This window comes from Daucus carota, chromosome 9 (genome assembly GCF_001625215.2).
Source record: "Daucus carota subsp. sativus chromosome 9, DH1 v3.0, whole genome shotgun sequence".
Taxonomy (NCBI): domain Eukaryota; kingdom Viridiplantae; phylum Streptophyta; class Magnoliopsida; order Apiales; family Apiaceae; genus Daucus; species Daucus carota.
In genome coordinates this window covers 35,900,920-35,923,666 of record NC_030389.2, presented here as the reverse complement: position 1 = coordinate 35,923,666, position 22,747 = coordinate 35,900,920, and the positions used below count along the sequence as shown (strand labels likewise).

General features: G+C 33.8%; 2 protein-coding genes and 1 long non-coding RNA gene across 3 annotated transcripts; 2 read left to right on the top strand and 1 right to left on the bottom strand.

Annotated features, from left to right (window-relative positions):
- Positions 1-1,442: 1,442 nt before the first annotated feature.
- Positions 1,443-2,356, top strand: LOC135149646 (E3 ubiquitin-protein ligase RING1-like). The gene is made up of 2 exons (XM_064085416.1): positions 1,443-1,682; positions 1,769-2,356. Exons 1-2 carry the CDS (start codon positions 1,443-1,445, stop codon positions 2,354-2,356), a joined length of 828 nt encoding a protein of 275 aa, XP_063941486.1.
- An 854-nt stretch (positions 2,357-3,210) lies between these two features.
- LOC135149244 (uncharacterized) lies at positions 3,211-4,736 on the bottom strand. The gene is made up of 3 exons (XR_010287544.1): positions 4,604-4,736; positions 4,322-4,448; positions 3,211-3,551 (listed from the first exon to the last, which is right to left on the bottom strand). It is a non-coding gene; the product is annotated as an uncharacterized LOC135149244 (long non-coding RNA).
- A 10,568-nt stretch (positions 4,737-15,304) lies between these two features.
- On the top strand, positions 15,305-16,228 carry LOC135149645 (E3 ubiquitin-protein ligase RING1-like). The gene has a single exon (XM_064085415.1). The coding sequence runs from the start codon at positions 15,305-15,307 to the stop codon at positions 16,226-16,228; it is 924 nt and encodes a 307-aa protein (XP_063941485.1).
- The last annotated feature ends 6,519 nt before the right edge of the window (positions 16,229-22,747 follow it).

Sequence of the window (22,747 nt, the reverse complement as noted above, 5' to 3'; positions counted from 1 at the left end):
TTTATAATTGTTATTTTCTAAATTATCTGTGATATATATTATATTTTCTTATCATATCTATAATACCTAGTTACGGTGCTATAAAACCTAATAAACCTAAAAACAATATCTAAAAATATTTGTTTTCACGATTTTGTAATGATTTTATACAATCTAAAATATTATATTTTTATTGAAGTATAATTAATTGTTAGTAAAAATCGAATATCAGACATTTCTTTTATTATTATGTCTAACTATACAATAAAATTGAAAATTTTAGTAGTTAGATTAAAAGTGGTAACTTCATATCAAGTTATAAATTATATCAATCGGGTCAGGTTCTATACAGAACCGCTTAAACTTAGAACCTCAGAACCACATTAATATTCATTAAATGAAACTAATTTTGATGTGTGAAATTAAACATATGAATATGTTTTAATATGGTACATATCTAAATATACATGCCTTCAATTAATGCACATTCTTAATTTATATTTGATCATTTTACAATAAAATGACATTTAATATTTAATTCATATATCTCAGTAAAATACGAAGAGTTCGAATGTGTATGTTTTGATATCTTATTATTATTTATATGTACAGCAGCAGAATTTCGTATTTTGTGATATTGTATGAGCTAGATATGTACTGCATCAGAATATCGTGTAGTGTAATATTATATGAGCTAGATATGTACTGTAGCAGAATCTCGTGTTTTGTAATATACTTTACTTAGATATGTACTACTACAACATAATCTCGTTTTTTGTAATATTACATGCAGTGCAGCAGAATCTCGTGTTTTGTAATATATTTCAGTTAGATATGTACTGCAACAAAATCTCATTTTTTGTAATATTACTTGTACTGCAACAGAATCTCGTGTTTTCCAATATTATATTATTAAAATTGATAAAAAAAAATCACAAGTTGTACGTTTGATTTACATTTATCACAAAGTGCATGTATATTAACGGATTAGTATAATGAGTAGGCAGTAGTTAATGATTATTATGATTTGTAATGATGATTTACATAAAAGATAAGGTGTATTAAATAGCATTAATTGTGATTATATAATATAGCTAGGCAGATCATGACCATTGAATTCATATTCATCTAATGGATGTGTGTGGTCATAAGTTCTAATTTTAATGTTGGTTCTAATTTGAACCTCACCCTATATCAATATCCAATTATTATCATTTCGTATAACTTTTTTGATGATTTTATTATGTACTGTGATAACTGAAAGTAAGGAAAAAAGAGGTAAAACAATAAATAAATAAGCTAAACTAGGTGGTGAATTATTAAATAAAAAATATAAGGTAGAAAACAACAATTTACAAATAATATAGGCCGACACGTCCTATATATATTTGAAACGAGTCCAACATTTAGGGTTTAGTTTCGACGACACAACTTCTTCTGTCTCTATCTCTCGCTTGACAACTATGGCCTCCGCCGCAGCAACTGAGCGATTTTATTTCTATTTCTGCCACCAATGCAACCACAACGTGGCCATCTCTCGCATGCCCAACACTGATCCACTCTGCCCCAGTTGTCGCTACGGGTTTCTTGAGGAAATTGATGTCCCGAGGCTGAACCCTAATCGTGACCCGGTTGACCCGTTGGCCCCATCAAATGCTAGGACGATTACTGGGGTTCATTATGGGCCGAGGGGGCCGACCTGGGTTATCATGGAGGCACCGAGTTTGACCGGGGTTATCATGTGGGGAATTCGAGGGCTGGTGGGGCCAACTTTCAGTTTGTGTTTCAGAATCATCCTTCTGGCGGTGAGGGTTTACCTTCCAATTTAGTGGATTTTTTTATGGGACAAGGGCTTGAGAAGTTAATTCAGGAGCTGGCTGAAAATGACCCGGATCGATACGGGACCCCACCTGCTTCGAGAACTGCTGTGGAGGGGCTTCCTGATGTTGTGGTTGATGATAAGTTGTTAGGGTCTGATTCGGCACAGTGTGCTGTCTGTCAAGATGATTTTGAGAAGGATATGGTTGTTAAGCAGATGCCTTCCAAGCATGTGTATCATTCTGAGTGTTTGTTGCCGTGGTTGGAACTGCATAATTCTTGCCCTGTTTGTAGGTATGAGTTGCCTTCTGATGATCCTGATTACGAGAATCGGGCAAGGGGCATTGCTGCTTCTGGAGGTGAGAATGATGCAAGTGGTAATGTGAGGTTTGGGTCTCCTGGGTCCCAGACTGATACTGGGGATGATGAGGAAGGTGGACAGTTTAGGAGTTTCGTGGAGAGGACTTTTAGTATCATGTTCAGGCCTCGTAATTCCGGGACTGATAATAGTGGCGGGGATTCAGGTTCTAGCTGTCCTCAGAACATGGGCACAAATTAGGTAAATCTGCCCTATGTAATTTTTGTTCCTTATTCACTATATTTTCCTATATTTTATGTACATCCTCGTATTATTGTGACTGCAGTACTGATAATCACAAGAAAAGTGGGCATTTCCGACCGCCAAAATCGGTCGGAAATAAGCAAAATCGGTAGGTTTTGAGGTCATTTCCGACCACCGACCGACCGACCACGTCGGTCCCTTTAAACCGAGCCGGAAATGACGTATCGGTCCGAAATGAGTTATATAACCGACCGATTCTGTCGGTCGGAAATGTGTTGCCATGTCCATATACACGTGGATTGTATCAGATAAATCTGGCCCACTTTTGACGTGTCATACACGTGGATTGTCTCAAAACCGACCAATGACGGTCGGAAATGTGTTGGTCGGTAAAGAAGTTCAGGGCTCAGCTGTGGGGCCCAGTTGTAAAAACGACCACATTGTGGTCGGAAATGAGTCGGTCGGAAATGCCTTTTCAGGGTCCATTGGATGAGCTTCTGGGCTAAAACCGACCACCCTGTGGTCGGAAATGAGTTGGTCGGAAATGGCTTTCAGGGTCCATTGGGGGAGCTTCTGGGATAAAACCGACCACCCAAATTGCATACATCTGGTCGGAAATGAGTTGGTCAGAAATGAGTTGGCCGTTTTTCTGGGTTTTAGGATATGAATTTGGTCGGAAATGTATACATCTGGTTGGTTTTCTGGGTTCTTTTTTACCATTCTTGGTCGGAAATGATCAAATTTGGTCGGTTTTCTGGAGATAAAATTTCAAAAAATTGCAGTATTTACATTATAAACTATACCATATCCCTGTTATTTTACCAAACCAACAATGCACATACAATATCCAATTTCAAAACCAAAATCAAGAATCATATCCATTAAAATTTAGTACAACATAATTTAAAAGCCAACAAGCATTCATATATTTACAAAAGGACAGTCATAAAATTATGTACGACATAAATGTTACAGCTAAACAATCAGCCAAAAGCTAGCAAAAGCCAACAATCATATACATTACAGCTGAACAATCAAAAGACAAAAGCAATGTTTAAAAAAAATCAGCATCCCTACCAATAATTCATCTAGCTAGGTAGCTTCATTTCAATCTTCCTCATCGCAATCACCATCATCATCCCTTGAGAAATAGCCATTTTCTTTTTGCCTTTGTCTTTTTTGGCGCCATAGCCTATACATGAACAATGATATATATAGTTAGTCAACTTATGTTAGTCAATGAAATAACCTTGTTCTTTACTTCCTCAACTGCCTGTATAAGATTTTGGAGAAGAGCATAAAAACAGAGTGCAACTTGACAAACAAATTGACATAAAAAGCTAAGAAGACATATAAATAATAACACTGCATAAATCAAGAGCTCCGAATCATAAATACACTCAAAATCCAAAATAAAATGACAGAGCTAGAGTTTCTTGCCAATTACAAAGCAAAGAAGAAGGCAATGAGTTCCTGACCGTTTTAGATATCCAATTGTCTATCATTAGGCTCCTCCTTGATTATCTATATAATAAGCACACTACATACCTCATATGGCATGATCAACGAGAACTAATTATTACTGGTAAAATTTAAACAGAAAGCCAAGTTGCACAAAAACTGTTTCGTATCTTAAAAATTTGTAACAGATATCAGATGCAAAACTACAAACCAAATAAATAGAAACATTTAATTAGTAGTATAATTTTGATTTACTAACTTAACTAGTCTTTTCTATAATAACTAAATGAATCGGAATGATAATTTAAAGAACACATTTGTGATAGTTTTGACTTAAGAAGTGAGCATATATATATCAAAGCTATATTGAAGATAATAAAAAGGAGAAAATTAGGATTGACAGTAGAATAGATCTTGATACACAGACATTAAGATATCAAAATTATAACAACAAAGAGAGAGATAAAGATGGAAAAGGACAAAGAGTTAGGGATAATATACATAGGTATCTCATCTTTGATGCTTTATCACATCTCTGTCTGTTCTTCTCAGATCCAACGACCCAAAGTTCCAATGTTCCAAAAATCAAATCAAAGCACAAATTTATTAAACTTCAAGCTTCAATACGCTGAAAGTAAAGAGAGAGAGTTCAATTAGTTAAGCTTAATCATCAAAACAGAATCAATTAAAGTCAAAATCAAAACCCCCAATTCCAAGATGCCCCAATTTGAAGCCTGTCAATCCCGAGGCTAAAGCAGATCTATTGAGAATCTTATCATCTACCTTCGTTCAAGAAGTAAAGTATGTGATATTACTTAGAAGAATCGAATTGAAGACGTGAAGATTGAAAGAGAGAGAAGTGCGAGACCGAAAGAATCATGAGAGAGAGTTTGTGACTAGAGAGTATACACATTTGGTTTTTGAAAGATATACAATACAAGTAAATGAGAGGGCGGTATTCTTTTACCCCAATAGGCCGCCCAAACAATTCGTGAAAACGTGTGCTAGCCATACATGTTCAATCTAACAAATAAAAATTATGATATATAATTAAAAATAATAAATTTGATATCTGCAAAATTTTTAAGATTTATAAAATATTTTTTACTACTTTTGTATATTATAAATATTTTTACGCGATATAATAGTGTATTTTTAATTCTGTATAAATAATTATTATTAATATTATCTGATAATCTAAGACAACACATTGAGAGGAGTATACATGGAGTACCATTTCATTTCGGGGGAATAATATTGTTTCTTTTTCATCTCGGGAATCGTGTTGCGAGAATATTCTTTTACTTTAATTTCTATTATCACTTAAATATTTTAATAACTTATAATATTATTTATTATTTATATCTATATATAATATTACTAAAATTTTTAATATATTTAAATACATTTAGTTTATATAATAAAACTATTTGTTTTTTATTTTTATTATTATTAATTATTTTTATCTTTAATTTAATGTAAAAAATTAATACTTTCACTATAATATCTCAACAAATAAAATCCTATTGACTTAATTTTTGGTATATAACTACGATGAGTACTTAATTTACGATATGTACGGTTAGATCGCCTACAAAACAAATTTATTTTTTTGTAAAGAAATAACCATACGTCTATATTTAAGAATAACATAATATTTTTGTTATGATATCTCAACAAATAAAATCCTATCGACTTGATTTTTGGTATATAACTACTATGAGTACTTAATTTACGATCCGTACGGTTGGATCGCCTAAAAGACAAATTTATTTTGTTATAAAAAAATAACCCTACGTCTATATTTAAGAATAACATAATATTTTCGTTATAATGTCTCAACAAATAAAATCCTATTGACTTGATTTTTGGTATATAACTACGATGAGTACTTAATTTACGATCAGTACGGTTGGATCGCCTAAAAAACAAATTGATATTTTGGAAGTGTACAACCTAGGATAACTTCAGATGAAATCCAAACCCTGAACTCCAACATTCACTGCAATGCATGATTCGTAACAGAAAGCGTCTTTATAATGTTTTTTATATTTTTCTTCTTTTGCTATTATGATTAGTACCCTAAATTAGACCATATCACAAAGATTCTACATTTTTCTGTTGTTTGAATAATTAATTTGAAATTAGTTCGTTAGTATTTATAATTTGTTATGAAAATAAAAATATTTTAAAAATCAAATATTAACTGATGAATAATTTTTTATTAAATTATTAACTGATTAAAAGCTAGTTTCAAAATTTTTCAACTTTTTTAATAGTTTTCTTAGCCGAATAAAATTTTATTATTTTTCTCACAAGTCATAACCGACTGCCAAGGTTTTACATCGGTCAGAAATGACGGTTTTATTGGTCGGTTTTCTGCACTTGAGTGACTGGTCGGAAATGGTTTAAATTTGGTCAGTTTTCTGTGTTAAAATTATGAGTTTGGTCGGAAATGTGTTGCATGTGGTCGGTTTTCTGTGTTAAAATTATGAGTTTGGTCGGAAATATATTGAATGTGGTCGGATTTCTGGATGTGCAATGTTTTTAGTTTTTTTTAATAGTTTACTTAGCCGAATAAAATTTATTGTTTTTCTAAGAAGTCAAAACCGACCGCCAGGGTTTCAATTCGGTCGAAAACGAAGCAAGTCATTTCCGACCGCCGTCGGTCGGAAATAAAGCTAGGCTCCACCACGTCTCTACTCAGCCAATCATAAGGCGACAACAAGTAAGAAGCTAACTAATTATTTTAAACCAGTATAGGCGGTCGGAAATGACCACAGGCGGTCGGAAATGTGTCGGTCGGTTTTAGCGACGTGGCGTCCATGTCAGCTGAAGGACGTTGGTGAGCGGGACCCACGACCCTTATAACCGACCGATTTTGTGCGGTCGGTAATGGCGGTCGTAAATGACCCGAATTTTACGACCGATCTCGTTTGGTCGGTAAGTCGGTCGGAAATGCCCGTTTTTTTCCGACCACTTTGGTCGGTCGGAAATTTTGGTCGGAAATGCCCGCTTTTCTAGTAGAATTTTGTGACAGTGATGAATTGTGCATGTTGGTTGTTTTATGGCATGTTTTCTTTGTTTACTTTAAGCATGGTATCAAATGGTTTCATTTTGTCTCGAGTACTCATGTCGGCCACTCGAACATGCGTATGAACACTATGATACTTATTCTAAGTCAAAAACTTGTCGAGTCCAACACTCGGGCACATATCCAGTTTGGATACTTTTAGCCGAGTCTCGGTAGTATAGTATATATATATATGTATATATGGATATATGATTATGTATATGTGTGACTATATATATACACACACTAATATTAGACGAGTACTTTTTTTTTGAAATATAGGAGAACTAATTATATAATTAATTTGTATATCATCTTTCAAATTTTAGGTTGTTTTGCTTATCTGTCTATGTTTGTCATGTCCTGGTCAGATGGAATGATCTGAGACTAGTTTGATAGTAACTTTCCTTTCCAATTGACAATTTCTATACGTAGAAAAATGCAATCGTCTTTTGCCTCGGATTTCAAACTCCAATTCATGAATCTTTCGTCTTCCTCATAAGTGCTATATAGTATATTCCTCCTTTCTTGCTGATACCTTCGACTAATGTTGGGAGTAACTCTGTGCACTTCCATGAAAGATCATATTAATTATCTTGTTATTTAATAAAGAACATTAGAAAAAACTACTATACATTCTTATTAGATCTATTTCTTATTGAATCCCGGTTGTTGCCTGTTCATGTACTTCCTCAATACATACATACATACATACATACATATAAAGATATATATATATATATATATATATATATGTATGTATGTATGTATGTATGTATGTATGTATGTATAATATATCTTTGCAACGACAAGATTCCATCTAATAACCCGATACTTGTTCAAATTATGTTAAAATATATATAATCACTTTCAAACCCTCTATTTTGTAAATAGTATAAATGTACATGATGTCCTTCATGGAATATTACCCTACTTCTAGTTATGGCACTCTATTTCGTATATCCATGTTTTCTCACATATCTTTAAAGGTATTAAATCTCATTTAATGACATCTACAATTAAAATGAAATGAGTAGGTAGTTATGTATTTAATAGGTTAAAAAAATACATGTATCTGCTTTTAATGATGTTTCGGAGATGCCATGTGCCTTCAATGATGAGTTGGCTTTTATGTGTCTGAGCGCTTATCTCTTCAGTTCAAAAAGCGCAAAAACCCTATAGACCTTATAGGGACTAACATTGATAGATGCAAACCAGAAAACAAGATATGCATACAAGCATGAGAGATATCTAATGGGAGACCAAGACTAAACTCATCTTCTTATATGATTCTTACACTACTTCTAGTTATGGTACTCTATTTTGTATATTCATGTTTTCTCACATATCTTTAAAGGTATTAAATTTCATTTAATGACACCTGCAATCAAAATGAAATTGAATAGGTAGTTGTGTATTTAATAAGTTAAAAGAATACATATATTTGCTTTTTTTGCCGTTTCGAAGATGCGATGTGTCTTCAATGATGAGCTCGCTATTATGTGCCTAAACGCTTATCTCTTCTATATGATGGTGAATGTGGTTGCTTTAACAATTAATTGTCTCCTTCTCAATAAATTAACAATATTCTGTATTTTATATCATATATCTATATCTATATATGTATATTGATTTGTCTTAGATGAATCTGCGCATTGTGTGTATGCTCCATGTCGCATTATGCGCTTTTATGAGCATGTCGCATTTTATTAGTATTGGTTGTAAAAATTAGATTTTTTATTGGGCTTGTGATATTGAATCAGTAAACGATAAGTTACATAAAAATACTAATATGGGACCTTTATATTTAAGGCCCGGATGCCATAGAATAACCACACTTTATTCACAAGCTGCTAAGACCCATAGATACATATACATATATCTATATACGGCCACAGCTGGTTTTGAGTTTTAACTTATTCTTCTTCTTTTTCTCTTTGCTTTCATCTTTCTTCAAAAAATATTGATTACATATCATATGACAGAGGCATATATCCTTGTTCGGGCAAAAATGAAGTTTTTTTAGTCGATTGTCATTTTGTGGCGATCTGGTCACAATCCCGAACATTTCCGATCATGTTCGAGGAATCGGGTACGAACCAGATCACCATACGTGGTTTTGTCCCCACGTTACTTGTTTCCATGTGTTTAAGAGGTTTTTAAGATTTATATTGTCAAAATCATTCTACTATATTGTAGTCTTGCTGTTAGCATATTTTTTATCGGATGAATTGTTAACAAATTATTAAGGATTAAATCTACAATAATAGAATATATTGAACTTATGAACACAAAGTTTCTTTATAATTACTCTTTTCAATCAAGAAAATACACATAAAATACTGGGCATTTCGCAAATTATTTTATAAATTGTTCAAGTTAGCCTCACCTAAATGATGTACAATGTGGCCCTGGCTCCACTGGTGAGCAGTGTGCCTCGTGCATGTCTCTTCACCTAGGAAACAAGGTTGAGGCTAGGGCATCTTGCCGTCTTGTTTATGACTTAAAGAGAAAAAAGATCTTTATTTTTGATGTAGCTGTACTTTATCATTTACCGAGTTTATGCTGCTGACTAGTATTTAGATTACAAGGACTTGAGCATGTTAAGTAAGTATCCCGCTTGTTACTTAAACCAGTAGAACACTAGAACTAGTGGAATATGACGGTGCAGTGCACATAAAACGAAACACTGGAGAGGGTACAGAACTTTGGGTTCCTTTAAAAGGACCAGAATGACTTTACTGTGTGTTTTTACCTTCTTGATTCCCTTATGTTTCATCTATATAGTGCTGGTATAGCTTCTCTTAGTTACATTTTGGGGGCAGGTTCAGCGTCGCTGGTGTAATTTTCACTTAGGGTTAATGATATTTGCTTTGCATAATTTTGTAGCGGCATGACCATGGTTATTCTCTTGATGTATTAGACAGTTTATTTATAATTGATCCTGCTTAATTGTTAAAATAATTTCAGTTTGACTAACTACTGTACTTTATGTTCTTCAGCTTGTGCACATCAAACCCTGGTATTGCTTGTAAGCTGGTGGGAGACATTTCTTTTGAAGAAAAAGCTGGTGGGTAGATTGACTATAGCTATTATTGCACAAAAGTAGACCGTGTGGTATCAAATTTAGGTTTTGTGGGAGCAATTTACATTGCTTACATGTCATCTTTTATACCTTCTTTGGTAGTCAATTCTACCAGAGTTTTACAGTGAAATTTTTGGGGATTTTAAATTTTGTCGTTTTTCGACCAAGTTTCATCATCTTAATTTCTTGTGTTACTAATTCACTAGTTTCCTGCCTGGTAAGTGTAGATAATTTGGAAAAGCTTTAGTATGAGCCTTATTTCTGACATGCCAAAGTGTTGGAGGCCTCGCACTTTGAATTAAATTGATCAATAAATTACATGATATGTTTATTAAGACAAGAATGTGTTAACGTCTAGGATTAGGTTAGGTGATGCTTGCTTCATCTTGATGGCTGCTTTCTCTTTTCTGTGGTGAAAGCATGTAGTAGTTGTCTTGTTTGCAAGGTCTACAGTATTTTTTAGGACAGAGTCATGGGTGACTGAGAAGACCATGTAATACTTTAGATATGTTGCTCTATCTTAATTACTGTAATATGTTGATGTATGTACATCATGAGTTGGGTTTAATGTAGAGCAATACGAAGTTAGAGACATGTAGAGCAATATGAAATTAAAGACTCAGAGCCCTAATCACAATCTTTTAGTATACTTTCATATAATCGTTTCTAATAATTTAGTTGCATATAACGGCTTCGATTAATTAATGTTATGTAATGCAAGTATTATGCTTGTCGGTTACATTATTTTACATAATTTTTATTTTCCCTGATGTGGAAAAACATGGAAGAAGAACAAAATTTTAACATCTGAATCATAAGATTAGATTTTATACTATGATGAGAAATGAATCTCGGAGTCTCAAAAATTCTGAATCCCCTCGTTCAACCTGGTTCCTATAGATCCTAGTTGTATCGTGTAGTCACTGCAATATTATTGTCAAAAAAGTAGTCTGAACTTGGGCAATTATGGTAAAGTTGCCAAGAACCTGATTGAAGTTTCTGATGAACAATTCCAACTTTGATGATTCAATAAAATTGATTAAATTATCTACTAAATCTTTAGAATTCAATTAATTTTTAAAATTAATTCAATTGAAGAGTTATTATAAATTTTTAAATATATTTAACCAGTAAAGGCATTAAAAAGTAACGAAAGAGTCGATCACAAGTAGCGAGCATTGAAGTCAAAAGTAACGGAAAAAGAAGACATAAACACCATACAAGCAAGTGCATGATTGTCAGCTAGCTGGAAACAAAGAGTTTACTCGGTATAGTTTTCTTCTAGTTCATTTTGTATCAATGGCTTTTGAGTTATGGGAAATGTTGAAAGAATCAATCTCAACGTATGCAAATCAATATGTGGTGAGTGGTGACTTTCTTTACACTTGTAAAGTAGAGCCGGCCAAACGGGCGGGCCGTGCTGATTCGGGCCGGTTCGACCACGGGCCGGGCTCTCTTCTCCGGGCATGGGACGGAGCTGGCTGGAACACAACCCGTAACTCGGAGCGCGGGTTAGACGGGTTGGCGTGAAGACGGTCCGCGGGTTGAACAGTTCACGGGCCTGCGGTTTGCGGCCGTTTGGTTAAGTTGGTGAGTGGACTGGTGAGGGTGTAAGTGTGGTTAAGTGAGGTAATGCACTTGTGTGGTTTAGTATGTGTCGTTTAGTGACTTTAGTCACATGTTCTGGGGAGTAGTTTTCTCAGTAAATGACTTTATCACAGTGAGGGATTTTTTGTTTTATTTTTTCAATTTTAAGTTTTATTATGTTTTTTAATAACAAGTTTAATAATGAAATTTACTAAATTGTAAATTCAAGTAATTCTTAGAAAATTGATAATAAATTTTAATATGATATTAGTTATTAAATAATGTTTTGGTAATAAAAAATGTTTTGGTAAAAAGAGGACGGTACCTCCTATAAATTTTATTTATTCGAAAAAGATTTTACAAACAATGTGAGAGGACTCCTTTCTAAAAAATTCAAAGGAACAAACCGCGTAAACGAACTAAATAAATAAATAACGAATGAAATTTATGATTTATAGTTGTTCATTTGCAGAATTGCCATCTTCGGAAGAAGTATCCATCAGCATCCAAGGATCCTCCTCATGGTCTGATTCATCTTCTTTCTCTCCTTGTTACCTTTTCGCACCTTGATCCCAATCATTTTTGCAAACACAAATCTTTACCGCATCTAGCGCGAGACTTTCTTGTCTAAAACTCGTCTACCTGCACTAAAACACGATTCCGATGCAATTGTAGAGGCAGGGACTACTAATACGTCCCTTGCAACTTTAGCTAAAACTGAAAATTGTATCTCATGATTTTTTCACCATGTTAATATTTCAAAATCCTCGTCTAATTCATAGTTATAAGAAAAAAATTCTCTAAGTATAGTAGTAGAAGTAAAAGCTACCGGAGAAGACATGGTAGAAATTCTAACTTTCTATTTTTTTATCTAATATACCCGAAATTTTACTACTAAATTTCTGTTTTTTTCTACATTGTTTGGGTCCAGTCAACGTGAAGGCATAGAGGTCTAATCATAACCAGTAAGAGGTGGTGAAAAACATGAATAAAATGTCACTTTTAAAAAAAAATCTTTGTATATTGTTTCCAAATTTTCATTTGTAAATAAAATAATTTGCAACTCCCCAACCCAAAATTCAACTATTTATTTCAATTTTTGAAAAAGTTTATTCTAATTGTAGTAATTGTCTATTTGTAACCTGAATGGACCCAAAAACAATTTTGAATAATATAAAATTTGACCATCATTTAAGGTTGTAAAATCATATTTTAGAAATAAAAATATTTTTTAATTATATTGTAAAATTCTGTACTTTCTTTCAAAAAATTACAAACGTTTTTTTTTAAAAGCCCCGCTATTATTTTCATGTAAGTGTGGTCCTCTAGAAACTATATTTAAATGAATAATATATAGTTATTATTATCACTATTCAAAGGGAAAAGTTAAGCTTTTAAAAGAAATAAGCAAAAAGATTACAAATTAATCTACAAGATATGCAAGTTTCTATTTTTTGACAAACAAATGGTTTTATTAACACAAATCACTGGTCGAAACTCAGCCGGGACACACTCCCGAACTCTCAACTACAATATTATTGTGAAACAAAGAACGACCTAAACAAATAGCCATTTTAATTGTTTTCACATTGCTCAACACATAGAATATTCAAATTCTTTGATCTAAAAAGTATTACAATGACATATCGAGCAATCCAACCTACATCACCTATGAAACTGGTAGCACCTTCACATGAACATCATGTATAGCCTAACGATCACAACTATAAATCAAAGTATGAACAAATTTTTGTTGTGAAAGGTGAGCTCTTGCGATATCCATTATCGTCCCAGAACATATGCGAGTCTTATACATCACCCAAAATATCATATGAAATAATTTTCGGAGAAACTTCCGACAATACGAATACACACACAAAACTCAAAATATAACATACTAACATCCCAAGACTAACAATATTGATAACAAGGTACTCAACAAGATCTCACAGATCTTGATTTTATTGAAAACTAGAATATAAAAAAGAGGATGAGAGAGCGAAGATGGCTTAACCGGTGAAGGAATGAAAATTTAAAAGATGGAGAAGTGGTGGCTAAAACCCTAATTACGGGAGTCGACTCCCAAAATAAAAGATATATATATGTGTGTGCGCGCGCGCAAGTTTCTAATTACTCACTAGTAACATATTGGATATTTACAAATAATACTACTTTTGAAGGGTTTCTTACAATTTTGCTATCTTTAGAAATAATTGCCAAATACCATTCAACTCAATGCAATTTCGTGCAACTTCCTTATTGAGTTGAGCTTGTGTAGAGCATATAATGGATGATATAAATGACATCCATGAACAAAATAACTTTGAGACCTCTTCTCAATAGGTTACCACTCTGCCACAAGAGAAACTAGAATACGTTTGTCATAATCTTGAAACACTTCATCTTTCCAACTTTTTTGTTTAATCAATTAACAAGTTGTGTATCAGTCCAGACATCATCAAATCCATATGTCCTTTACGTGCCAGTACCTTGTAAATGTGATATCCCAGTCCATACGCAACGAACTAGTAAGATGCTAACAAATACTAGAGTACCAAGAGTGCAGATAACCTGGAGACCACAAAACAGAATGAAGTGTTGGATTGCGGCCGAGAGATCGCATCAAGATTCGGAGTTCCCATAGAGCAATTGTACCGTCACCGTTGAGATATATCTTTGTCCGGCTACTCCCATGATATGGGCTATTGGTAGAGAGAGGGAAGGAGGATATAGAGTTGTTAGAGAAGTAAAAAAGAAAAGAGAAGCTTTTAGTTGATTTTACCGGCTCATTTTTCGACCTTTGCAACCACTTACAAGGTTATTATGCAATTAGATGTAATTTTTAACAGATTTTTAAAAAATTGTATTTGTGGCTATATATATGGTTCCTAATAATTGCACATATATATTGTTGCAAATGCAACCTTAGTATTTTTGTCAAAAAAGTTTCAGACTTTTTTTGATAGACGAGTAATTGATCGAATTACTAATGGAGTTGATGTTTAGAGTTTTTTTTAGGAAAATAGTATTTTTGAAATTTTTATTCCAAAGATTGTATTTTTGCAATTTTTTTAAAAAACTTATGATATTTTTGCTAAAGACTTTTCAGGTTCGGATATTAATGAAAAAACCCTTAACATATATAATAATAATAATAATAATAATTGTTTTTTTCTAAATATATTGTAATATATTTTATATTTTCTTATCATATCTAAAATACCTAGTTACTGTGCTAAAAAACCTAATAAAAGTAGAAAAATATAGCTAAAAATATCTATTTTCACAATTTTGTAATAGTTTTATACAATATAAAATATTATATTATATTTATTGAAGTATAATCAATTGTTAGTAAAAATCGAACATTAAACATTTCTCTTATTATTATGTCTTATTATATAATGAAATTGAAAATTTTAGTAGTCAGATTAAAAGTGATGGTAACTACGTATCAAGTTATAAATTATATCAATATCCAATTATTATCATTTCGTATAGATTTTTTGATGATTTTATTTGTACTGTGATAATTGAAAGTAAGCAAATAAAGGGGTAAAACAATAAATAAGCTAAACTAGGCTGTGAATTAGTAAATAAAATATAAGTTACAAAACAACAATTTTACAAATAATACAGGGCGACACGTCCTATTTATATTTGAAACGAGTCCAACATTTAGGGTTTTAGTTTCGCCGACACACAACTTCTTCGTCTCTATCTCTCTCGCTTGACAACTATGGCCACCGCCGAAGCAACTGAGCGAATTTATTTCTATTTCTGCCACCAGTGCAACCACAACGTGGCCATCTCTCGCACGCCCAACACTGATCCTCTCTGCCCCAGTTGTCGCGATGGGTTTCTTGAGGAAATTGATGTCCCGAGGCCGAACCCTAATCGTGACCCGGTTGACCCGTTGGCCCCATCAAATGCTAGGACGGTTACCGGGGTTCATTATGGGCCGAGGGGGCCGACCCGGGTTATCATGGAGGCACCCGAGTTTGACCGGGGTTATCATGTGGGGAATTCGAGGGCTGGTGGGGTCAACTTTCAGTTTGTGTTTCAGAATCATCCTTCTGGTGGTGAGGGTTTACCTTCCAATTTAGTGGATTTTTTAATGGGACAAGGGCTTGAGGAATTGATTCAGGAGCTGGCTGAAAATGAATCGGATCGATACGGGACCCCACCTGCTTCGAGAACTGCTGTGGAGGGGCTTCCTGATGTTGTGGTTGATGATAAGGTGTTGGGGTCTGATTTGGCACAGTGTGCTGTCTGTCAAGATGATTTCGAGAAGGATATGGTTCTTAAGCAGATGCCTTGTAAGCATGTGTACCATTCTGAGTGCTTGTTGCCCTGGTTGGAATTGCATAATTCTTGCCCTGTTTGTAGGTATGAGTTGCCTACTGATGATCCTGATTACGAGAATCGGACTAGGGGTGTTGCTGCTTCCGGAGGTGAGAATAATTCAAGTGGTAATGTGAGATTTGAGTCTTCCGGGTCTGGGACTAATACTGGGGATGATGAGGAAGGTAGACACCTTAGGGGTTTCGTGGAGAGGACTTTTAGTATCATGTTCGGGCCTAGCAGTTCAAGGACTGATAACAGTGGCGACAGTGGCGGGGATTCAGGTTCTGGCGGTCCTCAGAACATGGACACAAATTAGGTAAATCTGTCATATGTAGCTTTTGTTCCTTATTCACTATATTTTCCTATATTTTATGTACATCCTCGTATTATATATTGTGACAGTGATGAATTGTGCATGTTGGTTGTTTTATGGCATGTTTTCTTTGTTTACTTTAAGCATGGTATCAAATGGTCGATGCAAATTTGATTTCTTTGTTCGATTAAAGGATGTAATTGGTTTCAAAGTATATAGAATAACACAATTTATTTATTTATATATAGCATGTAGAGAGTATTGAATTACTGTTGACTTTTTTTTATGTTATGGTATAATCCTTTTTTCGAATTGTGAATGAGTTTTCCATACATATTATTGCAGGATGTAGGTAATATTTAACATAGATTGTTATATGGAGAACACGTTTTAGTGTGAGAACACTGAGAACCTATGTTGCTTAGACTCGGGTACGGAGTGTCCGACACGACACATATCCGAGGGTCGGACCCGACATCTTCAAAAATCTAGGACACGGGGACACTGTCCGGATTTTGGACACGGGTACGGGGACTCGGCGTAAATAAATTTATTTTTATAATATAAACTATAGTTTTATAATTTATTTTTGAAATTTTTTATTTTGAATAAAAATTAAACATTGAATTTTATATTTAGAAACATAAAATCTATAAATATGTTACAAAACTATTATTTTAAATGTTAAAAAAAATCAATTCGATTTATAACTAACATTTGAAGTCAACTATTATTTGTAATAATTAATGAATAAAAAATATGTTTTGTTTAAAGGAGAAAAGTGCACATGATAGTGCACTGACTCCTTTTGACTATAACGTTTACTATGCTTTATTTAATGCACTCGACAACTAAGCTTATAAATAATATTATAATATCAGCCAGCTATATTCCAATCACTTCTTTCGAGCAGCATGCCTATCGCCTTCTTCATCTTCTTCATCTATGGCTCCTTTTTCAATTTTTTCAATTTTCTTCTCAAACCCATCAACCAATACATGAAACAAACATTCTAAGTTGAGAGAATCATACGAGGTCAAACAAAATTTGAAACATCTTCAGTAACTTTTCCGGCGTCGACGGCGACGAAGTGTCGGTTTTCGCGATAACGAATCCGCCCCATATCCCGCGTCGTGTCCCGTGTCGTGTCGGGTCGACACGGGTACGACGGCCGGCAGTGACGGGTCGGAGTAACTCAGTGAGAACACTATTATTGTTCTACAACAGAACACTTTTGTAAAAAGTGCATAACAACTGTTCTCATTGTTCTCATAATCAAACTGTTCTCACTTGAATCACTACCTATATATATATATATTAACATATGCATATGTATATATATTACGTGACCGCGACTCTTAATTTTTCCTCAAGTACCCGTGTCGGCCACTCGAACATGCGTATGAACATTTTGATACTTATCTAGGCCAAAAACATGTTAAATTAATTTCAAAATATTGCCAAGTCCGACACTCGGACACATATCCAGTTTGGATACTTTTAGCCAAGTCCGGGTAATATAGTATGCATGTATATGTACATATGGATATGTGCATATATATGGATAGGGTATATGTTTATGTATATGTGTGTGTCTATATATATACACACACTAATATTAGACGAGTACTTTTCTTTTGAAATATAGGAGAACTTGTTATAGTCAGATGGAATGATCAGAGACTAGCTTGATAGTAACTTTCCTTTCCGATTGCCAATTTCTATACCTAGAAAAATGCAATCATTTTTTTTCCTCTTCTTCTTGTGGGATTTGAAACTCCAATTCATGAATCTTTCGTCTTCCTCATAAGTGCTATATAGTATATTCCTCCTCTTCATGCCATCAATGATGAGTCCGCTTTTATGTGTAGGAGCCCTTATCTCTTCCGTTCAAATAGTGCAAAATTCTATGGACCTTATAGCCACTAACATTGATAGATGCAAACCAGAAAACAATATATGCATACAAGCATGAGAGATATCTAATGGGAGACCAAGACTAAAGTCATCTTCTTATATGATTCTTACACTACTAGTTATGGTACTCTATTTTGTATATTCATGTTTTCTCACATATCTTTAAAGGTATTAAATCTCATTTAATGACATGTACAATCAAAATGAAATTGAATAGGTAGTTATGTATTTAATAAGTTAAAAGAATACATGTATTTGCTTTTTTTGCCATTTCGAAGATGCGATGTGCCTTCAATGATGAGCTTGCTATGTGCCTAAGCGCTTATCTCTTCAGTTCAAAAGGCCTCTGCAGTTCAAAAAGCGCAAGAACTTTATGAACCTTTTAGCGACTAACATTGATAGATGCAAACCAAACAAATTACCAAGATATGCACACAAGTATGAGAGACATCTAACACGAGACCAAGACTAAACTCATCTTCTTATATGATAGATACACATATGTACGATCGACGTAAGTCGTAAATACTGATTTATTTATATATACAATTGTTGTATATACACATATGACTTGAGGATGATGAAGAAGACCTGTTGACGATTCAAATCATATTAGTGGAGATGACGATTTTGTGAGTATTTATGACGAAGAAGAAGATATACTAACTAAGGCAGTTCTTTGTTCTTTGACCATAAATTGTTCTGCTTTAGATCTATATGATGGTGAATTTTGTTGCTTTAACAATAAATTGTCTTCTTATCAATAAATTAACAATATTCTATATTTTATATCATCTATATATGTATATTTATTTGTCTTTGATGAATTTGCGCATTGCGTGTATGCTCCATGTCGCATTGCGCTTTTATGAGCATATCGCATTTTTTTGGTATTGGTTCTAAAAATTAAATTTTTTATTGGGCTTGTGATATTGAATCAGTAAACGATAAGTTATATAAAAATATTAGTATGGGACCTTCATATTTAAGGCCGAGATGCCATAGAATAAGCACACTTTATTCACACGCTGCTAAGACCCATGCATAGATACATGTACATATATCTTTATATACGGCCACGGCTGGTTTTGTGTTTCTTCTTCTTTTTTTTCTCTTTTCTTTCATCTTTCTTCCAACAAATATTGATTTCTTACCATATGACAGAGGCATATATCCTTGTTCGGACAAGAATCAAGTGTGTTCTTGTCGATTGTCACTTTGTGGCGATTTAGGTCGCGATCCCGAATGTTTCCGGTTATGTTCGTTCAGGAATCGGGTACGAACCAGATCGTTATACGTGGTTTTGTCCCCACGGTACTTGTTTCCATGTGTTTAAGAGGTTATTGAGATTTATATTATTTAAATCATTCTACTATATTGTAGTCTTGCTATTTAGTATTTTTTTATTGGATGAATTGTTAACAAATTATTAAGGGTTAAATCTACAATAATAGTATATATTGAAATTATGAATACAAAGTTTCTTTATAATTTTTACATTCCTGTAATCTTTTTAATCAAGAAAATACACATAAAATACAAGAATATATTAAGGGTTACATTTTGGGGCAGCTGGTTCAGCATGGCTGGTGTAATTTTCACTTAGGGTAATGATATTTGCTTTGCATAATTTTGCAGCGGCATGACCATAGTTATTGTCTTGATGTATTAAACAGTTTATTTATAATTGGTCCTGCTTAAATTTTAAAATAATTTCAGTTTGACTAACTACTGTACTTTATGTTCTTCAGCTTGTGCACATCAAACCCTGGTATTGCTGGTGAGCTGGTGGGAGACATTTCTTTTGAAGCAAAAACCTGGGATCTCTTCAGTGATAGTGTAGATGATGACTATAGCTATTATTGCACTAAAGTAGACGGTGGTATCAAATTTAGGTTTTTTGGGAGCAAATTACATTGCTTACATACATGTCATCTTTTATACCTCCTTTGGTAGTCATTTTTACCAGAGTTACAGTGAAATTTTTGGGGATTTCAAATTTTGACCTTTTTCGGCCAAGTTTCATTATCTTAATTGCTTGTGTTACTAATATTCATTAGTTTCCTGCCTGGTAAGTGTAGATAATTTGAAAAATTTTAGTATAAGTCTCATTCTGACATGTCAAAGTGTTGGAGGCCTAGCACTTTGAAATTGAATAATTGTCATGATATGTTTATTAAGACAGGAATGCTTTAGGACGTCTAGGATTAGGATAGCTGATGCTTGCTTAATATAACTCATCTTGATGCTGGTTTCTCTTTTCTGTGGTGGAAACATGTAGTGTCTCGTTTCAAGGTCTGAAATAATCTTTTAAGACAGGGTGTTCGAGGGGATTGAGTACCCTTTACATGGTACATATATCTAGTTGTCTTGTTTGCAAGGTCTACGGTATTTTTTAGGACAGTCACGGGTGTATGAGGAGACCCTGTAATAATACTCTACATATGTTGCTCTGTCTTACTGTAAATTAATATTTATATCGTTGGGAAAGGTGAATGGGCCTTGCACCATAATCTTCGAAATATTAAGTGCAAACGCCCAAATTGTATTTTAATGTAACACGCAGCTACAATACTTATAATGTTATTACATGCACACACTATATAGGCTTCCATGAACTTTGTCTCCAGGCAATTATCCGGAGACCACCATATTTTCAGGAGTCATTTATCAAATCCAGACATCAGCCCTTCTATATGTCCATCTATCCATGGAACATAGGGCTGTGAAAACACTAGCTGCATATATATAAGCATATATTATAAACTATCTCGCGAGAGTTTGAAATTCTTACATGTATACAGCATGAGTCGGGTTTAATTTAGTTGAATATAACGGCTTTGATTGATTAATGTTATGTACGTGATGCAAGTATTATGCTTGTTGGTTACATAATTTTTTTTCCCCCTGATGTGGAAAAACATGGTAGAAGAACAAATTTAACATCTGAATCATAAGATTAGATTTTATACAATGTGGAAATGAATCTCCGAGTCTCGGAAATTCTGAATCCCCTCGTTTTACCTGGTTCCTGTAGATTCTAGTTGTATTGTATAGTCACTCCATTATTGTCAAAAAAGTAGTCTAAACTTGGGCAATTTCCGTAAAGTTGCCAAGAACCTGATTGAAGTTTCTGATGAACTTTCCAACTTTGATGATACAATAAAATTTATTTAAATTATCTAATAAATCTATAGAATTCATTTATTTTTAAAAATTAATTCAATTAATCGAGTTATTATAAATTTTTAAATATATTTAAACTATAAAGGCAATTAAAAGTAACGAAAGAGTCAATCACAAGTAGTGAGGAAGTCAAAAGTAGTGGAAAAAGAAGACATAAACACCACAAAAGCAAATCTCAACATATGCAAATCTGTCTGTGGTGACTTTCTTTACACTTGTAAGTTTAGGACCTGCCTTGTCCTACATTGTTTTGGTGATGTTTGGGTCCTGTTCTCAGTCAACGTCAAGGCATCAGAGGTCTAATCATAACACGGAAGAGGTGGTGAAAGACATGAATAAAATTACGCCCGTTCTTTGTAGTGCAAGTAGTGAACTAACTGTCCCTTCATCTCCTCTATGGGATGTCTTTTTGAGCTTTTACGGCAAGGACACTCACAGAAATTTCATTTAGCAAATTTACCGCATGCTTTGGATCAGACAGGGATTGTAAGTTACTAAGATTCAGAGATGAACCTGCACTTGAAAAGGGCGAAGATATTTCATCAGGTCTGCGTGAAGCTTATACTTGTTCGAATTATGTTTCTAGGTCATAGGTTACTGGCATTTCGTATTTTTATGTTACTCCTTGTATGTGGAGTATCAGAATAAATATTTATAATGATTTTAGAACCCTTTATTTTGTTAACAATATGTATATATATATATATGTACATGACGTCCGTCATTGAATATTACACTACTTCTAGTTGTTATGGTACTCTATTTTGCATATTCATGTTTTCTCAAATATCTTTAAAGGTATTAAATCTCATTTAATGACATCAACAATCAAAATTAAATTAAATAACAGAGGCCTAGGACCTTGTGCAGACAAAAATCAAGGACGTTCTTGTGGAGTGTCAAGAAGGATTTTTCAATATTGGTCACACCTTCTCTTGGAATGGGTTATTATGTAAATGTGCGGTCATGAATGGAGTTTTAATTTAACTTTTTGCAATTTTTTGATTTTATGAAAATATGAGAGATGTTTTTGACAAGAAGGCCAATGAGATGTCCCTGCTGCTTATTAGTTATCCCTGTATAATAGAGACACAAGGGATGAAACCCATATTGGAAGTCTTATTACTCACCTCATAAGGCATTGAGAAGAGTCCTATACTTTAGTAAGCCAGTACTTTCACTAAATTATTTAATTGGTAATTATCAGCTAGAAATATGTGAGACGAGTCCTTTTTGCTGGCCAGTTGTTTGCTAATCATTAACAAAAGCAGATGTGAGGTGAGGTCACACTTCCTAGCAGCTAGTTGGTAGGCAAATGGGAAGAGAGGCCTTTCTGCCTCGCAGTCACTTGGTGATTAATAGCCAACACAAATGTGAGGCGAGGCTTTCTACTTGGCAGCTACCTGCAGGTAATTTTTA